The sequence below is a fragment of the Elgaria multicarinata genome, chromosome 1 (assembly GCF_023053635.1).
Source record: "Elgaria multicarinata webbii isolate HBS135686 ecotype San Diego chromosome 1, rElgMul1.1.pri, whole genome shotgun sequence".
In the NCBI taxonomy this organism is placed as follows: Eukaryota; Metazoa; Chordata; class Lepidosauria; order Squamata; family Anguidae; genus Elgaria; species Elgaria multicarinata.
The window spans coordinates 29,616,281-29,636,046 of NC_086171.1; the positions used below are offsets into that span (position 1 = coordinate 29,616,281).

Below are 19,766 nucleotides of genomic sequence, written 5' to 3' on the forward strand. Positions count from 1 at the left end.
ACACAAATGGTTAAAACCATTTCCCATTCCCATACACTGTAACTCTTTCAATGATTGATCAGTCTGATCCGTCTTGAACGCTGAATATTACTAAGCTGTATCATTTGCAAACACAAACTTTTTTGAAATTATACAAATTCACAGAAAAGACAAAATGCAAATAGGCACTTATTTTAGGGATGGAGAAAGCCTGGATCTGAACAGTCTATGGAAAAAGTTTTTGGATCTCACTCCTTATTTCCGATCCTCTGTGGAGCAAACAGCCCTCTCTGTACATAAGAAAAGCCATGCAGGATCAGACCAAGAGCCTAATTAGTCCATCGTTCTGTTCCAGTGGCTAACCAGATATCTATGGGAAGCCCGTAGTAGGATATAAATGCAATAGCACCCTCCTGTTTATGCTCCCCAGCAATTGGCATTAAAAAACATATTGCTTTTGATACCGGAGGTAATGAATAACTACCATAACTAGAGATGTGAAGGCCTGGGGGAAAAAACTGGGAAAATTTGGGTCTCTTTTGGTTTTTTTCTGAAAAATTGGAAAAAATAATGAAGAAAAAACAGATTATGGGATGTTTAGTTTAGCATGATGAATAAAATGTTTAAGACAAGGTGTTCAGATATTTACTTCTCCAAATGATTTCTAAAAACTGTACGGTATCAGATTATAACAATGTCTGTGCACCAAGGACAAGGAAGTCCTAGGTTGCAAACTGAGACTACAACTCCAAATGCAAGAGCAAGATGCATTTCTGCCTCTAGGGGGCACTGCCATTGAAGCAGAGACCACACTAATTTCAGTACCACCAACAGACAAAAAAAACACCCTAAGACACACCTGCGATTCTAAGACGCACCCCATTTTTAGGGATGTTTATATGGGGGGAAAAAGTGCATCTTAGAATCGAAGAAATAGGGTAATAGTGATAGCTATAGGTCAGAAAATGAGTCTGATTAAATTTCATGCATATTCATTTAACCTTGGTTCCCCCTTTTTCCTCAGTTCTTCTTCTTCTTATATTTATTTGTATCCCGCCTTTTGCCCAATGCTGGGCCTCAAGGTGGCCTTACAAAGTTTAAAATATACATTTGCGGGGGGGGGGGGGACAAAACCATAAACATTTAAAATACACAACAAAATTATAAGACAATAACATAGATGGAGGGCCAGATTATTCTCCAAAGGCCTGCTGGAACAAAAAAGTTTTAGCCTGCTTCCGAAAGCCCATCAAGGAGGGAGCCAGCCTAGCTGCCCAGGGAAGAGAGTTCTAGAGCACCGGAGCAGCCACCGAGAAGGCCCTCTCCCATGTTCCCACCAAGCGTGCCTGTGAAGAAGGTGGGACTGAAAGAAGGACTTCTCCAGAAGATCTCAAAGCACAGGCAGGCTCATAAGGGAGACTTCGGTCTTTCAAATAACTTGGACCCGAATCATATAGGGCTTTATAGGTCATAACCAGCACTTTGAATTGTGCCCGGAAACAGACTGGAAGCCAGTGGAGCTGTTTTAACAGGGCAGTTGTGTGCTCCCTGTAACCAGCCCCGGTCAACAATCTGGCTGCAGCTCTCATTTTTATGGGAATGGGTACTTTATGTCTTGACACTGGAGGACTAGCAGAATGTTACTAATGTTGGTGGTTTCTTCTGTTGTTGTTTTAAATTGATTTTTTGCCTGCTCCTCATAAACTGGCAGAACCAAAGAGGTTCCTAACAGTTCAGGAGCTTGTAGCTCAATTTGTTACCAAAAAAAGTAAAAGAAGTAAAATAGTAAATTAAATTTGTGATTATTGTTTGAATACACTGTACTTTTAATATACTAAATGTAATAATTTTATGCCAAACCAACTTGGACTTTCAATCTGTAAAAAGTGCTAATATTGCATTATTTCAATTTTCCCCAAAATTTCAGTTTTTTCCCAAACACCCCCACCCCCCCCAAAACCATTTTCCCCCTATGTCTTCAAAATTTCCGAAAATTTTACATCTCTAAAACTAGTAGACACTGACAGCCTTGTCCTCCATGAATTTCTCTAATCCCCTTTTAAAGCCATCCAAGTTGGTGGCCATCACTACATCTTGTGGCAGCAAACTGCATAGTTTAACATGCACTATGTAAAGAAGTACAAGTTATAGTCAATGCAAAATAACAAACCAGAATACAGGTAGTTTTTGTCAGTGTTTGCATTGAAGTTACTTGTCTTGTAATAAAATTATTCTTGTCTATATAATGTAACACGTGCATATTACATGGAAAAATGAAACATTTTAAGTGTTATTAAAAGTATGTGCTAAGTGCTCCTTAGTTACTTTTGGACCCCTTTGCCAGAACCCTGAAAGGTGGCAGCTGGATTACTTCTTATGAACCAAATTGCATAGAAAATTGGAATTGAACTGGTAGGCTATGACCAGGAGTCCACATGTACTGGCTTGGCTTACTAGCAAAGCTCCCATTTCACCTCACTCTCAATTATTCGAGCACTCTAGAAAGCATGGAGGGCTGGCGGGAGAGGTGGAGTTTTATTTATTTATTGCACTTATATACCGCTCCCATAGCCAGGGCTCTCTGGGCGGTTTACAGAAATTCTAAAATTGAGATAAAAACGAGTATACAAAATTTAAAATTCTAAAACACAGAACATACACACATAAAGCATTAAAAACCGTTTAGAAAAAACTAAACATGTGGGTGATTAAGATGTGCCGCCATATGCCTGGGCAAAGAGGAAAGTCTTAACCTGGCGCTGGAAAGATAGCAGCGTTGGTGCTAGGTGAGCCTCGTCAGGGAGATCATTCCATAGTCTGGGGGCCACCACCGAAAAGGCCCTGTCCCTCGTTGCCACACTCCGAGTCTCTCTTGGAGTAGACACCCGGAGGAGGACCTTAGATGTTGAACATAGTGACCGGGTATATTCACGTCAGGAGAGGCGTTCTGTCAGGTATTGTGGTCCCAAGCCGTGTAAGGCTTTATAGGTCAAAAACAGCACCTTGAATTGGGCTCGGAAACATACAGGCAGCCAGTGCAAGTGGACCAGAGCAGGTGTTATATGGTCAAACCTTCTGGTTCCCGAGGAGTTTTGCCTCACTTGCGCCCAAGGGAAGTAGCAGCGGGGCAAATGCCTGCAGTTTCTTTTATCATCTCAACTGCAGTGCAAGTGAGAGCCTAGCTGAAGATTTGCCCTTCTTGACAAAGGAAGGAAGTGGAACTGTGGATGCCAGGCCATGACCCACAAGTGAGCTACACCCTGATCCAAGGTGGGGTGAGTGCACCAGCAGCATCACCACTTTTCTGTTTTACAAGGTTTTTGAGAAGGAGAAAGAGGAAGAGGGATATATACAGAGAAAGATGAGAAAGACCAACGTATACTATACAAACGTTTAACGGGGTCCTATGTTGCAGCAGGCTGAGTTTAAATACCACTATCAACATTATCTGAGTCATAAAAAAGTGAGTGCATGCCACCAGGAAAGGAGCTAGGAGAAAGGCAATTACATTTCATCAGAACATTCCCCTATTAAGAACAACAGAGGTGAAAGGATGGCTTTGATGTTTAATAATTGCCGACTGACACTAATCTTACATTGTTATTTATGTCAAACAGATTAAAGTCTGGAACTAATGTAGGCAGTACAGTTTACACCCTCTGGACTGAACCAAGTGAAAATAGAAAATAAAAGACACAAAATGAACCCCAGAGCATGTAAAAAGCAAACCAACCTCCAATTTACTCCTTTTCTCAAACAGGTACTGAAAAAGCAGAAGGTAGGATTTGAGGAACAGAAATAAGCCTAAGCAAAGGTAAACTTACAATCCTGATATGAACTTGCTCTAAGCTTTTCCACTTCTTTTGGAAAGAGTTAAGTATGCCTGTCTCAAACCTATGACCCAGTTTGCATGCTGTCAACAACCTACAGATAATGAAATGTGGTTTGTTAAAAATGCAGCTGGAGCGAGCATGGGTGTGCTGGTTCCCATGTGACCACCCACTCACGTTTTGATAAACAATTCAGGGACACCATGTCCCTGGGTAGTTTACTATGATGTCCAAATCTGGATTTAAACTCTGGGTTGCTCATCCCCCAACAACCCAGAGTTCTAGGTTTGGACATCAAGATAAACAACCCTATTGCAGTGGGAATGGGCAGCTTGTTCTTGCTTCAACCATGTGTTGTTGACAAAGACCCTGTTCGGATGACACACAGTGGTTAAGCATATTGAACTAAACATTATGGCTTAGCGTGTCGTGTGAACCATGGGGATTACGTAAGCACAATTTAAACATGCTCATTAACCATTTGCTGCAAAAGGGTAAGTACCATGGCTTAGTGCGTCGTATGATCAGGCCCAGGGTGTGATCTGGGTCTATTCTAGCTATACCTTGACAGAGAGGCCAATTGAATCACAACCTGAGAAAGTAGATATCCAAAGTAGGCATAGCCAAGCCACTGATTCTTGCTGAACTGTATTTGTTCCTTGTCTCTCACTTCTTATGCTTTTCTTCATATGATTGCAATTCACAAAAAGGAAGTTATAGAAATAATTAAGGAACAATAGCCCTAATCAGAGCCAAATGGAAAGCTTGAGGTCTTACTCATGATTGGCTGTCTCTTGTTAGGTGCATCAGCCAGATATATCAAACAGAAAACTTGCATGACAGGGATCTCACAATGTCTATGCAGCTGCCACAAGGAGGTATTAACTTCTACAGAACAAAAGAGACAACTAGAACTCTGAGCAGTGACTACCTAGGGCCAGGTGTGGGCTGCTCAAATTTTTCTAGCACATCCTGGGGGGAAAACACTGATTTTAAAAGACCCTAACAATGCCAAATGAAGTTCTAGCACAGGGATTTACTCCAGAATATCTTGAACTCAGTACCAGTGCTGCACAAATAACAGTTCTACAGGAAACCTTAATTCAAACTGAACCAAACTTTTATGTTTGGTTGAATATGATTGGCTGAATGTTTGGCTGAATATGAGCCAACAGTGCGATATGGCTGCAAGAAAGGCAAATGCTATTTTGGGCTGCATTAATAGAAGTATAGCTTCCAAATCACGTGAGGTACTGGTTCCTCTCTATTCGGCCCTGGTTAGGCCTCATCTAGAGTATTGCGTCCAGTTCTGGGCTCCACAATTCAAGAAGGATGCAGACAAGCTGGAGCGTGTTCAGAAGAGGGCAACGAGGATGATCAGAGGTCTAGAAACAAAGCCCTATGAAGAGAGACTGAAAGAACTGGGCATGTTTAGCCTGGAGAAGAGAAGATTGAGGGGAGACATGATAGCACTCTTCAAATACTTCAAAGGTTGTCACACAGAGGAGGGCCAGGATCTCTTCTCGATTCTCCCAGAGTGCAGGACACGGAATAACGGGCTCAAGTTAAAGGAAGCCAGATTCCGGCTGGACATCAGGAAAAACTTCCTGACTGTTAGAGCAGTGCGACAGTGGAATCAGCTACCTAGGGAGGTTGTGGGCTCTCCCACACTAGAGGCATTCAAGAGGCAGCTGGACAACCATCTGTCAGGGATGCTTTAGGGTGGATTCCTGCATTGAGCAGGGGGTTGGACTCGATGGCCTTGTAGGCCCCTTCCAACTCTGCTATTCTATGATTCTATGTTATCAGCCCTAAATTCTGATGAAGTTACACCTATTAGTAAATTCTGAATTCCCTGCAACTCTGAAGATTGCCACAAATTATCATTTTAGGAGATTAAGAAATGTCTCTGCCAAGGTTCTTTTTCTTACACAGAATTTCTGGCTGTCACAAGATGTCAGTTACAATGACAACATGCTGCCCAGTGCAGCCATGAGAAATTTCATCATAACTTTTCTCTTTCCTTGAATTGATTGTATACAGTGCCTGTAAGTGCCTGTAGCAAAGCATGCCGAACTTCTGGTGCAATCTTTTAAACATGACATCTTTTCTATATCCCCATCTGTAATAACTGTGTATCAAGATAGACAAAATCATCCAGGCACTGAATAAGACACATGTCTTTATATTTGCAACCGAGAAACCTAAAATACGCCTGCAGACCAAGAGCCCAGATGGAACGCTGTGAAGATCCCTTCTTACAAATTTCTAGAAGCTAGAACAGTAAGAAGCAAAGAAGAGCTTTACATGAGAAGCTCCAAAGGGAGAGGCGGGTAAGAAATAAATAAATAAAATTATTATTATTATTATTATTATTATTATTATTATTATTATTAGAAAAGAAAGTGAAAATGCAGGTTTAAAAATGGCAGGATATGTCTTTGTGGAAGGCAACCCACACCATTTACATTAATTATTAGCATATGAATTACTGGCATTTAATGAAAAGTATAGGCAAGGATTAAGCATACTCAGTAGATATTTATGTAATTAATTAATTATAACAGCAATCTTCCATATAATATCACAATCTGCTTTGGAAAGTCTCCTCAGATTCAATAGTGGTTTGACACATGTCATGGAGAGCTGCTGTTTAAGAATTGCCAGCCTCAAGCTCCCTTGCGCAAACTGGATCCTGACCACTGGGAACGTTAGCCAAATAACCCAGCCTCAGTTGCGGAGTATTCGCCGACTGGGTGAATGGGTGGAACCATCTGCTTTGGCCCTCTCTTGCCTTTCCCCTTCTATTCTTAAAATTAACTGAAAAGTCTGACTTGGTCTCTGGGATTAATTCTTTTTCAAATGGTCAAAAAGAATAAATTTCTACAAAAAAGTCATTTCTAAAATTGTATCCTCTACCAGTTCAAGGACACAATTCATGTGAGCAGAGGAGCTACTTCAATAAGTGAGCATTTAAACCGCCCCGCCCCCCAGCGACTTCCAAGCATGATGCACTTAATCCAGGGTATCTCCGTGAAATCTGCTAGAGATATAAGACACATTGTCACTGTGCACATATTTTGTAAATGGGACTGGATATAATCTAGGGTACAGTGAAGCACGTCAAAGTTCTAAAATATCAATAGGACTTAAGTAGTCACTCTTTGCAACTCTAGCACAGGTGTCATAAAGTAAATTCTAAAATCCAAGCAAAGTCACAAACAAACACTAGTGTATTGTCATATATATCAGGTTGCCTAGACGTGGCTGTTTCTGTTCTATGTGTTTGCTAACAAGGTATAGAATATGCAAGGTTTTACATAGCTGGCAATCAGAGCCTTACCCGGGAACTAGGCTGACTGATAGAAGTGGCTGAAGCTTGTACTGCTCATCAGTTCTGTAATACATTCAGGATTTCAGAAAGTCTAGATCTGATGTCAGTCCTTGTTTTACGTTTATATAACACTCCATAATTCCTAATTCAAAATAAACTTCAAAGCATGAGATCCATTTAGTAATGGAATAATACAAATGTACTAGGCCAGAGCGCAAAAGCAAGGTTCCCCAGTAAGCAGCAGGAATGAGCACTGACTCTACCGCTCCAATAACATCCACTTCCTGCCTTTAGAGATGATTTCGCCACTCAAGGTTTTATTTGGACATGTTGCTAACATACGCATTTAAAAACACACGATTTTAACTGAAGAAAACAGCAAAACACAACTAAGATTAGTACAAAAAATATGCATATATATGCACAGACACACTACTCCTCACAAAAAGAAAAATCAATCTAAAGAATGCACTTACTTTTTGATTTCACGGAGGAGCATTCGAATGAGGACGGCCTGTAAGGGCTCAATCATTAATCTCCTCCACATATCAAGTGCTAGCTGTCATGACAAATACACAATAGAAACGTATCAGCCACACATTATTCATTCACTTATTTAGAATTTTTAAAGGTGTTCAATCTTAAGGGCTACAGTAGGATAGTAGTATACTGCAAGTGTACAAAATAGACAAGCAACAGAGCAATCCTATGTGTGTCCAAGGAGAGTTTCAACACTGAAGCGCTCCAAACATCCTGCACTCTGCTGGCAGACGCACAGCAGAATAGTAGTGGTAACGGAACTTTGCTTCTCTGTCCTCCTTTCAGATTATTTTCCTTTAGATGCGCTTTGAGCACATGTAGTGGAGTTATGGGGACAGAGCAGGAGGATGGAGGCTTTAGGATCCATAATATCCTCAGCGCCTTCCTTCCCTACCTAACGCCCCCTCATTTGCATTCTCACTCAAGGTCAGGGCTCCAACCTTGGGTGAGGAAACTGCCAGGGCTTTCCATGGTAGCTGCGAGGGGTGGGCAGGGGGAAATATTGCTGTGTGGGAGTGTGTGTGTGGGAAATATCCCTGTTTGGATTTCCCTTCCTGAAGGTGTAGGAATATCTACGGCCTCAGAGGGGGAACTCTCCATGAGCATCCTAAAAGAATGAAGAATTAAACAGTAGTTAGGGGGAAAGAACCTTCTAAAAATGTGGCGATGCTGCATACCCTGCTAAACACTACTTCACAGTGGGAAATACCTATTTGTATATATATTGTGCAATCTCAGCTGATCTTAGCTCTGATATAGGTTCCTCACTAAAAAAAGAAGTGTTTTGTCACAAGTACTGGGCGGTGGATTCAGAATAGTTGAAATTAGGTAGCACTGAAATTAATGACACATTTGTCATAACTTAAGTCCGACTGATTCCAGCAGGAACTAAATTTGAATTAGTCTGGATCCAATCCATGTTTAACATGTGAAACAGCCCCAATACAGTTTTCAGTCAACCTGGGCTACCTTTTATTTCACCAAGGATGATTCCGAGGGATGGATAACAGGGCACATATTTCCTAGCACAAACAGGAGCAGCATTCAGAGAAGTCAGACCTCACGTTCTACTTGAGGAAATCAGGCATGGAGAATGGAGTTTAGGTATATGTGATTCCCAAATATCACTCTCCTTATACCAGGTCCAGAAAATAAATGTCTCAACAAGCCCTTATTCTCAAACTGAAGGGGTGACCTGGGTGCTGCTGCACATCTCAGCCACTTCATTCAAACTGTGTCTTCTATCAAAGTCTTGCAGTCGGTGCTTTTTCTTTCTGTATCCACTAATCCCACCAAGCTACTGCACAATCTTATTTCATTTCAATGAGTCAATAGTAAGCAGTGAATTCTTTACTGTGAAAACATATGAAACAATAAAATAGATGTTTCTTATACCGATCCAACGTAGTGGGCTATATACTGTTTTAAAAGGAAGGAACTTTCTTAATGGCAAGCTACAGGAAAAAAATGCACTTCATATCTACCCCTTGGAAGTCCTTCTACAGGGTACCTACCTCTCCAATCTCCATCAACGGCTCACTCATATCCACGCCTCCATAACCATACTGAAGATCAGCTTCAGTCAATTTGTTCTTTTTAATAAACTGTGTATTGAGGTATCTGTGAAAACAAGGAATATTTTTATTCAGATGTTTTCTGAAGCAAATTTCTGCCATTGGAAATGCAATAGATTTTTCAGAAAGCAGAAGTAGTGTAACACATATTGTTATCAAAATCGTAGATAAGCATGTTAAGCATGGGACAGAAGAGAACTGCGCTGCATGAATGAGCCTGAGGCTTGAGAATGCCTCTTCCTGCCTATGACACAACCGTGAGATCAGAAGCTTTCGCTTCTATTTCCAACGAAGGCCTCATCTACATCAAGCAGGATATTGCACTATGAAAGCGGTATATAAAAGGTAGGAGCCACACTACTGCTTTATAGTGGTATTGAAGTGCACTGACAACTGTTGGGGCCCACTGACACATACCTTATACCACTTTCCTGCTTGGTGTGGCTCCTGCCTTTTATATACTGCTTTCATACCACTTTCATAGTGCAATATCCTGCTTGGTATAGATGACGCCTAAGAGTGGCTAAACCCTAAGTGTGGTCAGTCTTAGCTACAATTTAGGGCTGGGCTGAGCAACTTCCAGGCCTAATCCAACCTTCCTGTGACCTGCAGTGTTGGCCTACTCTGCACCTTCTGCTAGAGAACAAGGAGGCTGAGCTGGGGGAGCTGCTATGCTCACTGCTCCTCATCCATCTCCTCTTCTATTGTCTGTCTATTAACTGTCTCTGCAGAGGCCACCAGTGAGGGAGGAAGCAGCAGCCAGGCACCTCTCCACCGTGCCTGGGTCCAGCTCCAGCTGAGAGCCCCCTCCCTCCTACTACCAACTGTCTCTGCAGAGGCCACCAGTGAGGGAGGAAGCAGCAGCCAGGCACCTCTCCACCGTGCCTGGGTCCAGCTCCAGCTCAGAGCCCCCTCCCTCCTGCTACCAACTGTCTCTGCAGAGGCCACCAGTGAGGGAGGAAGCAGCAGCCAGGCACCTCTCCATCGGGCCTGGGTCCAGCTCCAGCTCAGAGCCCCCTCCCTCCTACTACCAACTGTCTCTGCAGAGGCCACCAGTGAGGGAGGAAGCAGCAGCCAGGCACTTCTCCACCGTGCCTGGGTCCAGCTCCAGCTCAGAGCCCCCTCCCTCCTACTACCAACTGTCTCTGCAGAGGTCACCAGTGAGGGAGGAAGCAGCAGCCAGGCACTTCTCCACCGTGCCTGGGTCCAGCTCCAGCTCAGAGCCCCCTCCCTCCTGCTACCAACTGTCTCTGGAGAGGCCACCAGTGAGGGAGGAAGCAGCAGCCAGGCACCTCTCCACTGTGCCTGGGTCCAGCTCCAGCTGAGAGCACCCCTCCCTCCTGCTGTCACCTGTAACTGCTGAACTTTCCAACTAAGATTGTAGTGCCTGAATTTGCTTTCCTTTCCCCCCTCCTCCTCCTCCCTCCCAATCCCCTTTCCTTTTGTGTCATGTCTTTTAGATTGTAAGCCTGTGGGCAGGGACTGTCAAGAAATACTTTTGTAAGCCGCCATGAAAGCCTTTTTTGGCTGAATGGCGGCATAAAAATCCTTAAATAAATAAATAAAAAATAAAAATATTGTGCTGCTATTCCAAATGAAATCACAAACTCATGGAAGCATGCTTAGGAGTGTAACCTTTGCAGTTTAAAAGACATTCAACAAGCCAGAATCCCAAGTTATTTAAACCAGATCACATTTTCAGTTATATACACAACAAAAATTATGTTCCATATAGACAATCTCATTATTTGTAACCTTTTTAGATGAAGTATCATGAGAGCCAGTGTAGTGTACTGGTTAGAGCGCTGGACTGGGAGTCAGGAGAACCAGGTTCTAGACCCCACTCAGTTATGGAAGCTCACTGGGTAACTTGGGTCCAGTCATAGACTCTCAGCCCAACCTCTCTCACAGGGCTGTTGTGATAATTAAACGGAGAGGAAGATTATGTACGTTGCCTTTGGTTCTTTGGAAGAAAAAAGGTGGATATTAATGTAATAAATAAATAAATGAGAGTTTTGTAAATGGAATAGCAGCATATTTGTATTTTGTTGGATCTAGACTTAGTCATACTTAAGAGCAGACTGACTGAAATCAACACAATGCACACATTGGTTTATAAAATTCTCAGGGTAGCTCAAATAATAACAAGTCCCAGTGATTGCAATGAGTGTACTCAAAGTGTGATTACGTCTGGATCCAACTCCATTCTTAACTAAATGAACTCAAATTAAATAATGCTAACAGCTGTAAACTGGTCACAATTCATAATCCAAAATACCTTTTCAAACCAAAATCTAACTTGTTTCAACTTTCCAATAGCTCCAGGCCTCTTTCATAAGGTTTCACTGCACTCATAATTTTAAGATATTTTCTCAAATTTACCTGTATAAACAGTCCATATAGTCTGCTCCTTTACTGTATTCATCCCAGTATCTATGATACATTACCAGTACTTGTTCTTCAGAGTCCAAGACTCTCTATTAAAAAAAAATGGAAAAAGATTAATTCCATGATTCATGCTCTAATAATGATATGTTAGAAATGCTGAAGAACTCATTCTAGAAGAAATTTAGATTTATAAATTGTCAAATATGTTTTGGAGACACTATATTTACTTGGTACTCCCATGTTATAATTAAATAAAAATACATGATTACATCCTTTAGATCAGGGATAGAGAACCTTTCTCAGCCCAAGGGGCAGAATGCCATCAGGGAAACCTCGCAGGTGTTGAATGCCAGCACTGGGAATGGCTAGAGCCCAATTTGGGTGGGGCTAAGGAGTGGGGCACACTTTTCATACAGATACCTCATCTAGACACATTTCCTATCCCCCCACACCATTCATGCAGTTGACCCAAGGAAGGGGGCATTTTCACCCCCACTGTGGTATACTGAGTAGGGAGGTTTAAAACGCCCTGCCCAGCGTGCCACAATGGAATGAAAATGCCTGACTTGAGCTTCAGTCTTGATTGGGAAAGGGGGTGAGACGGTGAAGCAGACCACATGGGTGGCTCATGCTCCCTCCACTCCCCCCTTGCCTTCCCCAACTGAGCAACATTCAAGGCTGCAGTTCAGCTGGGATCCGTGTTAAGGCTCCCTCTTCATTTCTGAGAGGCTAGACTTTGGGGAGCGGCTTCACGGGAAACCTTGCAGGCCAAATGGGGAGGCCTATCAGGCTGAACTTGGCCCACAAGTGGAAGTTCCCCACCTTGAAACAAATAGAAAAACAGTTTGCACTCTTCTTACAAAAACCTACGCGGTAAGACACACATTTTGTACACTTCTTGTACTCTTAATAGTTACCTTGTGCAAATGGCGTACATGATTTTCCAAAAAATTTTTAGTTTCCATATAAAGTCTCTCCCCCAGAGGTTCGGGATAGGCCACACACAAAGCATAAATGTCCCTGGATTTGAAGTCAAGGCTGAAACATATTTCATAGTTCTCTTAACTCAAAATTTAATGAGATCTTTAAAGAGAGAATTTTGGCCGAGTTTCGTGTTCACACACCTACAGTGCTTCTGCTGATTTTCTCTTCCAGCTGCAGCATATTGTGCACCATTGCAGGGTGCATCTCCAACCTACAGGATAAGTTTTTCAGGGGGGCACCACAGGGCACTACGGTGGAAATGGGGGGCTGAAAAGCACCAGTGTCCATGGGATGTCATGCATAGTGCTTTAAACCTGGTCCATTATCTTTTATTTACATTGTAGCAGATAAGAAAACGACACCTTCCAAAAACCATCATTTTCTAACGAAGTTGTTCGCACAAGTCTAGAGCAGTAAGTAGGTATTTACCAACAGAGAAAAGTTACGTACAATTTTTTTGATCACTAAGGCTGCAATCCTATAACCAATTACTACCAGATCTGCCCCAATGAACTCAACGGGACTTAATTCTGAATGGACACATCTAGGTTTGTGCTGTAAATATATTTCATTATACAAGTAGAGAAGGTCTGGGCAACGTGTGGCCCTCTAGATGTTGGGACTGCAATTCTCATCACCTCCCACCATTGACTATGCTGGCTAGGGCTGACAGGGGTGGCAGTCCAGCAATATCTGGAGGGCTACAAGTCCCCCACTCCTGAAGTTGAGTCTTAGGTCAGAAAGGCCCTTCTGCCAATTATTAGATCCAAGACAAACAAGCAATAGCGCCTTGCCCAGTACAGTTGATTTATAAACCTTGTGTTTCTAAGGAGGATATTCCTCATGCTATTTTCCTTCGTATACTTATCACTAACAAAAGGATGCTTGGCAATATGTGAAACATAATATTCTCCAGAGGGGGCGGGGAAGTTTGCAAATCTAAACAACCTACAATAGCAGGATACCACATACGTAGAACAAGTCCCATCCCCGCCCCAGTTTAAAGCTGGAAGATACAAAGAGGAGAAATCTGTTTCAAAAAAAGTGAATGGTACCTACAGTCACAATAATTACTCCTTATTCAATACATAGTCAATTCTGCTCCATAAAAATAAAGACTGAAACAGAAAGAATTTTCCAGAAGGATCTGTTTCACAGAAAAAGCACTGTTATTTGAATACGCTGGTTGCTTTTGAACTTTGCTAGAGCAAATGTTTTCTGGCTACAAAACACAAAACAACAATAATGATGATAAAGACTTTAAAGAGAAGCTAGCTGTTGTAAGGACATTCTTTAAGTAAAATTCTGCCTATAGAAGGCAACCATACAGCCAGTCACTTTCCAAATACTAAAAAATGTTGTTATTGTATCTATGAGAAATTCTTAAGGAAATTCTTAAGCCTGGGATTTCATTTATATTCTTGGTAGTTTTCATCAAGATTTACTCACAGTAACATCAAGATTTACTCACAGTAACAGGAAACTCATAATGTGGTAGCCAGATTATTTGTAAAATGCAAAGGTGACCAACCAATTATGAACTATAGTAAGCAGAAAATATGGTCATAGATTTTAAATAAAGTTCACAAAAATAGAACTTGATACCTAGCTTGTTTTTCTTTTTTTTGCAATAACATCTTAAGAATCATAAAGCAAACACTTTTTTTAAACCCAGACACTCCGATAATGATTCCTCAAATAATGACCACAAGCCAAGGATGAACTGCCCAGGAGATTTCCTGGCCCCAGAACCTGCTGTATATAGAATCTAAGCTGGAACTCTCCCAAGAAAGGGGAAGGGGAAGAGGCAGTACATTAGACCTCAAGTCTCCAAGTGGCAGCTTAGAGCTTTGGGCACAGAGTGGGCCTCACCCAAAACGTGAAGAGATAAATTGGTCCATCCATTATCCAAAACTCTTTCCTTTCAAGAGTTCCCACCAGAGATGGCAGAGGGTATATAATCGGTGCTGCAGAGTCTGACCCTGACCTTGTTACCCAAAGTCTGTTTCCTGTTACTAGATAACTGCAGCTCAAGTTTAATTTCCTCTAGGCCTTAGTTAGCATTCTGTTGCCTCAGAGCTTGGCTGGATATTCCTGTTGTGAAACATACACATCAAGCACAATCCTCCAGAGATGTTCTTGTTCCTGTGTTTAGTTCCAAAACTACACTGATTCTGAAGTTTATGGATTGATGGGGTTCAGGTTCCTAAAAGCAACACAGGGTTCTCTGGAATGGTGGTATTATGGTAATCATGAAACAAAGAATATTACAAGATCTCAAGAAAAGTGATCCAGCAATGCCTTGAAAAAAATCCACAACAATGTGCAGAAATAAAAGCAGGGGCAGAAAGAAACAGGAGGGTAATTTATTAGGGGGGGGCGGGAAATGAAGTGAAGGCGGGATGAAAGAAATGTCTTAGAAAGCTCCTGCACCGAAATAACTTTTCTATCACCCTGAACAAATAAATGGAAGCTTGGGAACAATTCATATCTCATTAATACATGAAATACCAGTAAACTAACTTTTTAAAATGACTAAAACATACCAATTATTTCTAGTAACAGGCTTAAGTTATGTCACACATTTGCTTGGAGGGTGCCAGAAATATCTGATTTCTGCAGGGGTTCAAGCAGAGATCTGAAGGTCAAAAGGTAACTGAAAGTGAGTCAATGCTTTAAATAAAGTATCATGTGACCTTCCATTGCTCTTTTCAAGAAGACTTTATACAGAGACACAGTGTCCTAAGCATATTTACACTGCTTTCAGTCTCCAGAAGGAACTATGCTAATTAAAAACTGAATTAAAATGTACTGCAAAGATCAACACATTCAGGCTCTATCTAAATAAAGGAACAGCAATTGCCAAAACAGGACAATTCTCTGTGAAATATAAGGGATTCTGTCCTCCCCACCACCACCCTCCCACAATTTGCTAGGCCCAAGGCCTACATGATAAAATAGGGAGTTCAATTTTATGTGATGGAAAGCCATTTTCCTCACCCCACTACTACATACTCCAAAAGGTCATCCAGTATGGAGCAAATAAAAACTTGACACCCTTTCTCCATTAGTGGAGAATGTTCTGATGAGAACAGTCATTCTGCTACTGATGCATAAAATGAATAGCTCCTGACAGATTCCATCTAGCTGATCATCATCTGGCTGCGGCATTTTACTGCTTCATTCAAAGGCATGAGGCTCCTTGTCAGGGACCTCCTGATCATGCAAAAATAAAAGTTCACCATTTACATACATGTATATATACAGATGATCTACATCCAACTTACACAGCTCATATTGCAAAGTGCACAGAGAACAGGCCTTTTTGTTGAACTCCTGCTCAGGAAAAGACTGCCACAGTCTCCAAAAATGCTAAGGAGACAGAAGCCAGATTGCTATCCTTTCTTCCAGAGTAAACCACTCCTCAAGCTCTCTGCTGTCACAGACTATCAAAATGTAGCTCCAGAAAAAGACATTTAGAAATGCAACCCTGTTTGAAGTTCATTAGTAGAACTGTACTAATGCTGAACAATAATCCAGAAGATAATGAAAGTGCCACTCAGATCATTGGCTTGTTTGCATCTCTAGCTTGTTTACTCAGAGCTAATAAGCTACATCTTGCATCCAGAATACACGCCACAAAGCCATCTAGTGAATTCAGTGTACCAAGATGATATTTATAATTCACTCATAGCTTACAATTCTTACCAAGTGATCAATCTAGACTTTGCTCATTTCTTTGCATACATTTGTGGGAAATATGGTTTACAACAACAGCAGGGCATCACGCCTACAGGGTTAATTAAAATGGGAGGTCACTGGCCTTATATGGAGTCCAAATTTGTTAAGGTATGCCTAATCAATATCTGCAAGATGTATAAGCATGCACTGATCAGAGTCCACCTTCTACCGAAAGGATACGAGAAGCGGTCGTTCCATGTTGCTCTTTCAACATAATCCAACATAACAACAGCTTTAATGGTTGTAAGAAGCTTGTTCCATGTTTCATCAAAATCAACTACTCGGGGTTTCAAGGACATGGTGGGGCGTTTGTATAAATCTGCAAAAAGAGAAAAATTCAAACATATTAATTTCACACTAAAGCAATGCTGGCTGTACTATTTTGACCATATTAGTCAGTTCTGTTTCTTGGAATTTGCTTGCACATCACTTGTAAAATTATGCCCTCTAAACAACCTGCATGATTACAAAGGCTGGTTTCTGCTGATACTCTTGGTGGCCTCTACTACTAAAAAGCTGCTCTATAGTACTTTCCTAGCAAAGTGCAATGTTCCACTTGGCGATTGGCCTTTCAATCATGTGATCTCCATTGCTGCTATGTTATAAACGGCTGAGAACGCATTACAGACCACCCATACAAGCATCCTGATTCATGTAGGAAAATTTCATGGGAAGAGATCAGGTCAATTTCAAACTTGTCAGAACCTACTGAAGTATCTCAAGAAAGTATACAAAATAGCATCAATCCCAGAAAAAGTAACTTAATTGTTTCCATTTATCTGGTAGTCTGATGAACAGCTCAGAGCATTCAGGTTTTAATACATGCCAATAGTGAAGCCAATGAAAATGCTTTTAAGTAGGGAACTAAACAGAAAACGTGAACTGTACTTACATAGATTTCACTTGAGTTGTACAAAACTACTTGTAAGTGAGCGCAGTCATCACCTCAATTATTGGACATGAGGAGCCTTCACAGCCTAAGACAGGCCCCTCTTAACAGCCATTAAGAGATCACAGCCAGCCAGAGAAGCATTACATGCTCCCTCTACTCTTGGAATGAATTCCCTACTCCTGGTTAAACAGGAACCCTAGTTATTTATTTATTGTTTATTTCAAACATTTATATCCTGCCTTTTTAAAAGTTCAAGGTGACTTGGCTATCCTTAACTGTGTTTGAAGATCATGACAGATCAAGCACTTCTTATTTCAGTCTCATCAAATACAATGCCCCGTTGATTTCAATGGGGCTGCTCTAAGTATGACATCAGGATCCAACCCACTGCCCTGTATGATTCCAGGCAAAAGTACATTAATAGCTATTTTCAGAATACAGTGAAACAAAGGAAGAAACCAAGGCAAACAGGGAGAAAACATTCTGAAGTATATGACAGCAGCAGAATAAGACAATGAAAATGGTCACAGTGACAAATGAACTGCTATTTAAGGAAAAATGGAAATCAGTTAATTTTCTTTGAATTGAGTCTAATATTTAAAAGAATAAGGAACTTCACCAAGATACAGATGATCACAGATCAGTAAGTTAAAGCTTCATAATGAATTGATTACAACGTTTTACCCTTAGGCAACTGTATGTTAATATGTTAACAATACCTTACAATTACATACTTTTCTTACTCAGGGCCATTTCATTCACAATATCTACAGAATTGTCTTTAATAGATCTAAAACTTGGATGAGGGACCTATGAGCTTCCCAGATGTTGTATACATATATTAAAAAATGTGCGACTGACAAAAGAGAAATCTATTTAGGGTTATAGTTAAAAGTTTCAGCTTCTTCCTTCAGAAGTGAGAGAGATGGGTTTCAAACCAGGAACTGAGAGCCAAGCTAGCAATTCTAAGAAGGCAGATAAGAGGACATTTAGTTGCTAGCAGTTTTAAAAAGCATTCAAAGCATAAATGTTAGTATTACAATCTAGATTAAGGCCATGGGTGTTAGAATGTTCAGTCTGTATAGCTCAAATTTCTATTTGAATCTGGTCTCCCAACTGAGGTTTGTTTCCTCTCAGAAATATAGCCCTAAATTAAAATGCCTTGTGACAAATTGTTCAAGCTTTTTAGTTTCAATTGCTGACTTGTGACTGGGAACAAAGGTCTCTATATTCCCAATTTACAGCAGCCAGAGTGTTTGTATTCTAGGGCATATATTTAATTGTAGATGGTATTTTAGTTAATTCCCTGTAATACAGGTAATATGATTGTAGATGTACTCCTATGACGTACTCCAAGACTGAAGATGGCTTTAGTTCAGATTTGATGAATGATTTCCGCAGATTTGGAGGCTGAGGAAAAGCAACAAAAGAAGGATCTCTGCTGCCTCTCTCAAAGTATTGTAATCTAGTTGTCTTGTTACTTACAAAGTCTATTACAAGAGGAAGATGGTATTCATTGTTAGCATCTTGTTCACCTTTGTGAAGGAGAGAATTCCTGAATAAAATAAATGCCTTGTGGACATTACAGTCAGTGACAATAGGACAGCCTCTGTGGAGAAAATGCTTTTAAAGTTCATGGCTTCTTTGAGGTAAGTTTCAATATGTTGCAGATAAGTTTATAAGTTCTAAGGGTCAAACTTTAGTTGACATTTTTCCTGATGCATTTTGGATAGCAAAAATTCCAGTTTCACTATCAGCATCCATTGGTATAATGAGACTGCTTTCCTTTGCTGAGATAATGAAGGAACGCAGCATATGCATTTCAAAGGCTCTATTACAAGTAAATTGGATTTTCCATTCTCAGGGTTCTAAGAATTGTCACCTTCACTCACAACACCAGGTCTGAAACCCAACAGCATTCCTGATGAAGGCAGAAGCCAAGACATTGGGCTAAGTAACATTAACCCTCCCTGAATTTTGTCAGGCATGACAAACATTTTTAGACTGACTTGCGATTTCTCAAATGGGAACAAAGGTCTGTAACGGCAGGACCCATAGTAATGTAAAGGTCTGTAATGGCAGGACCCTGTAATGTAACACTGTTCAGATGTTTTCATACATGCACAGACACGTATGACTGGACCCAGGCTAAGTTACCCAGGCTTTAAGTCCCACGGATTTCATGGGAGGGGCTGTAGCAAGCAGAACGTCCCAAGTTCTCCATCTCCACATCTCCCAGGTAGGGCTGGGAAAAAATCCTGCCAGAAACCCTGGAGAGCGGCTGCCAGTCAGTGTCGACAGTACCAAGCTGGCTGACCCAGGGCCTGGCTCAGTATAAGGCATCTTCCTATGCTCCTAATAAGGCTGAGGCGTGACTGACTTAGCCTGGATCCAACCTATAGCGGGGTGTGTGTGTGTTTTAAAATACACTCACTCATGAAATCGCTATCTCTATTCACACGCACGCAGGCATATATGCAGAGGGTTAGGAATGAAGCACACGG

The 19,766-nt window shown here is 41.2% G+C and overlaps 1 protein-coding gene across 1 annotated transcript in view; it reads right to left on the bottom strand.

Annotated features, from left to right (window-relative positions):
- The window catches only part of CUL2 (cullin 2), a 45,013-nt gene that overhangs the window by 24,905 nt on the left and 342 nt on the right, over positions 1–19,766 (bottom strand). The window contains exons 2-6 of the mRNA XM_063125540.1: positions 16,551–16,689; positions 12,563–12,665; positions 11,640–11,734; positions 9,198–9,303; positions 7,620–7,702 (exon numbers count right to left, since the gene is read on the bottom strand). Coding sequence (XP_062981610.1) covers positions 7,620–7,702; positions 9,198–9,303; positions 11,640–11,734; positions 12,563–12,665; positions 16,551–16,669 — 506 coding nt within the window. The 5' untranslated portion in view covers positions 16,670–16,689. The remainder of the gene's footprint in view (positions 1–7,619; positions 7,703–9,197; positions 9,304–11,639; positions 11,735–12,562; positions 12,666–16,550; positions 16,690–19,766) is intronic.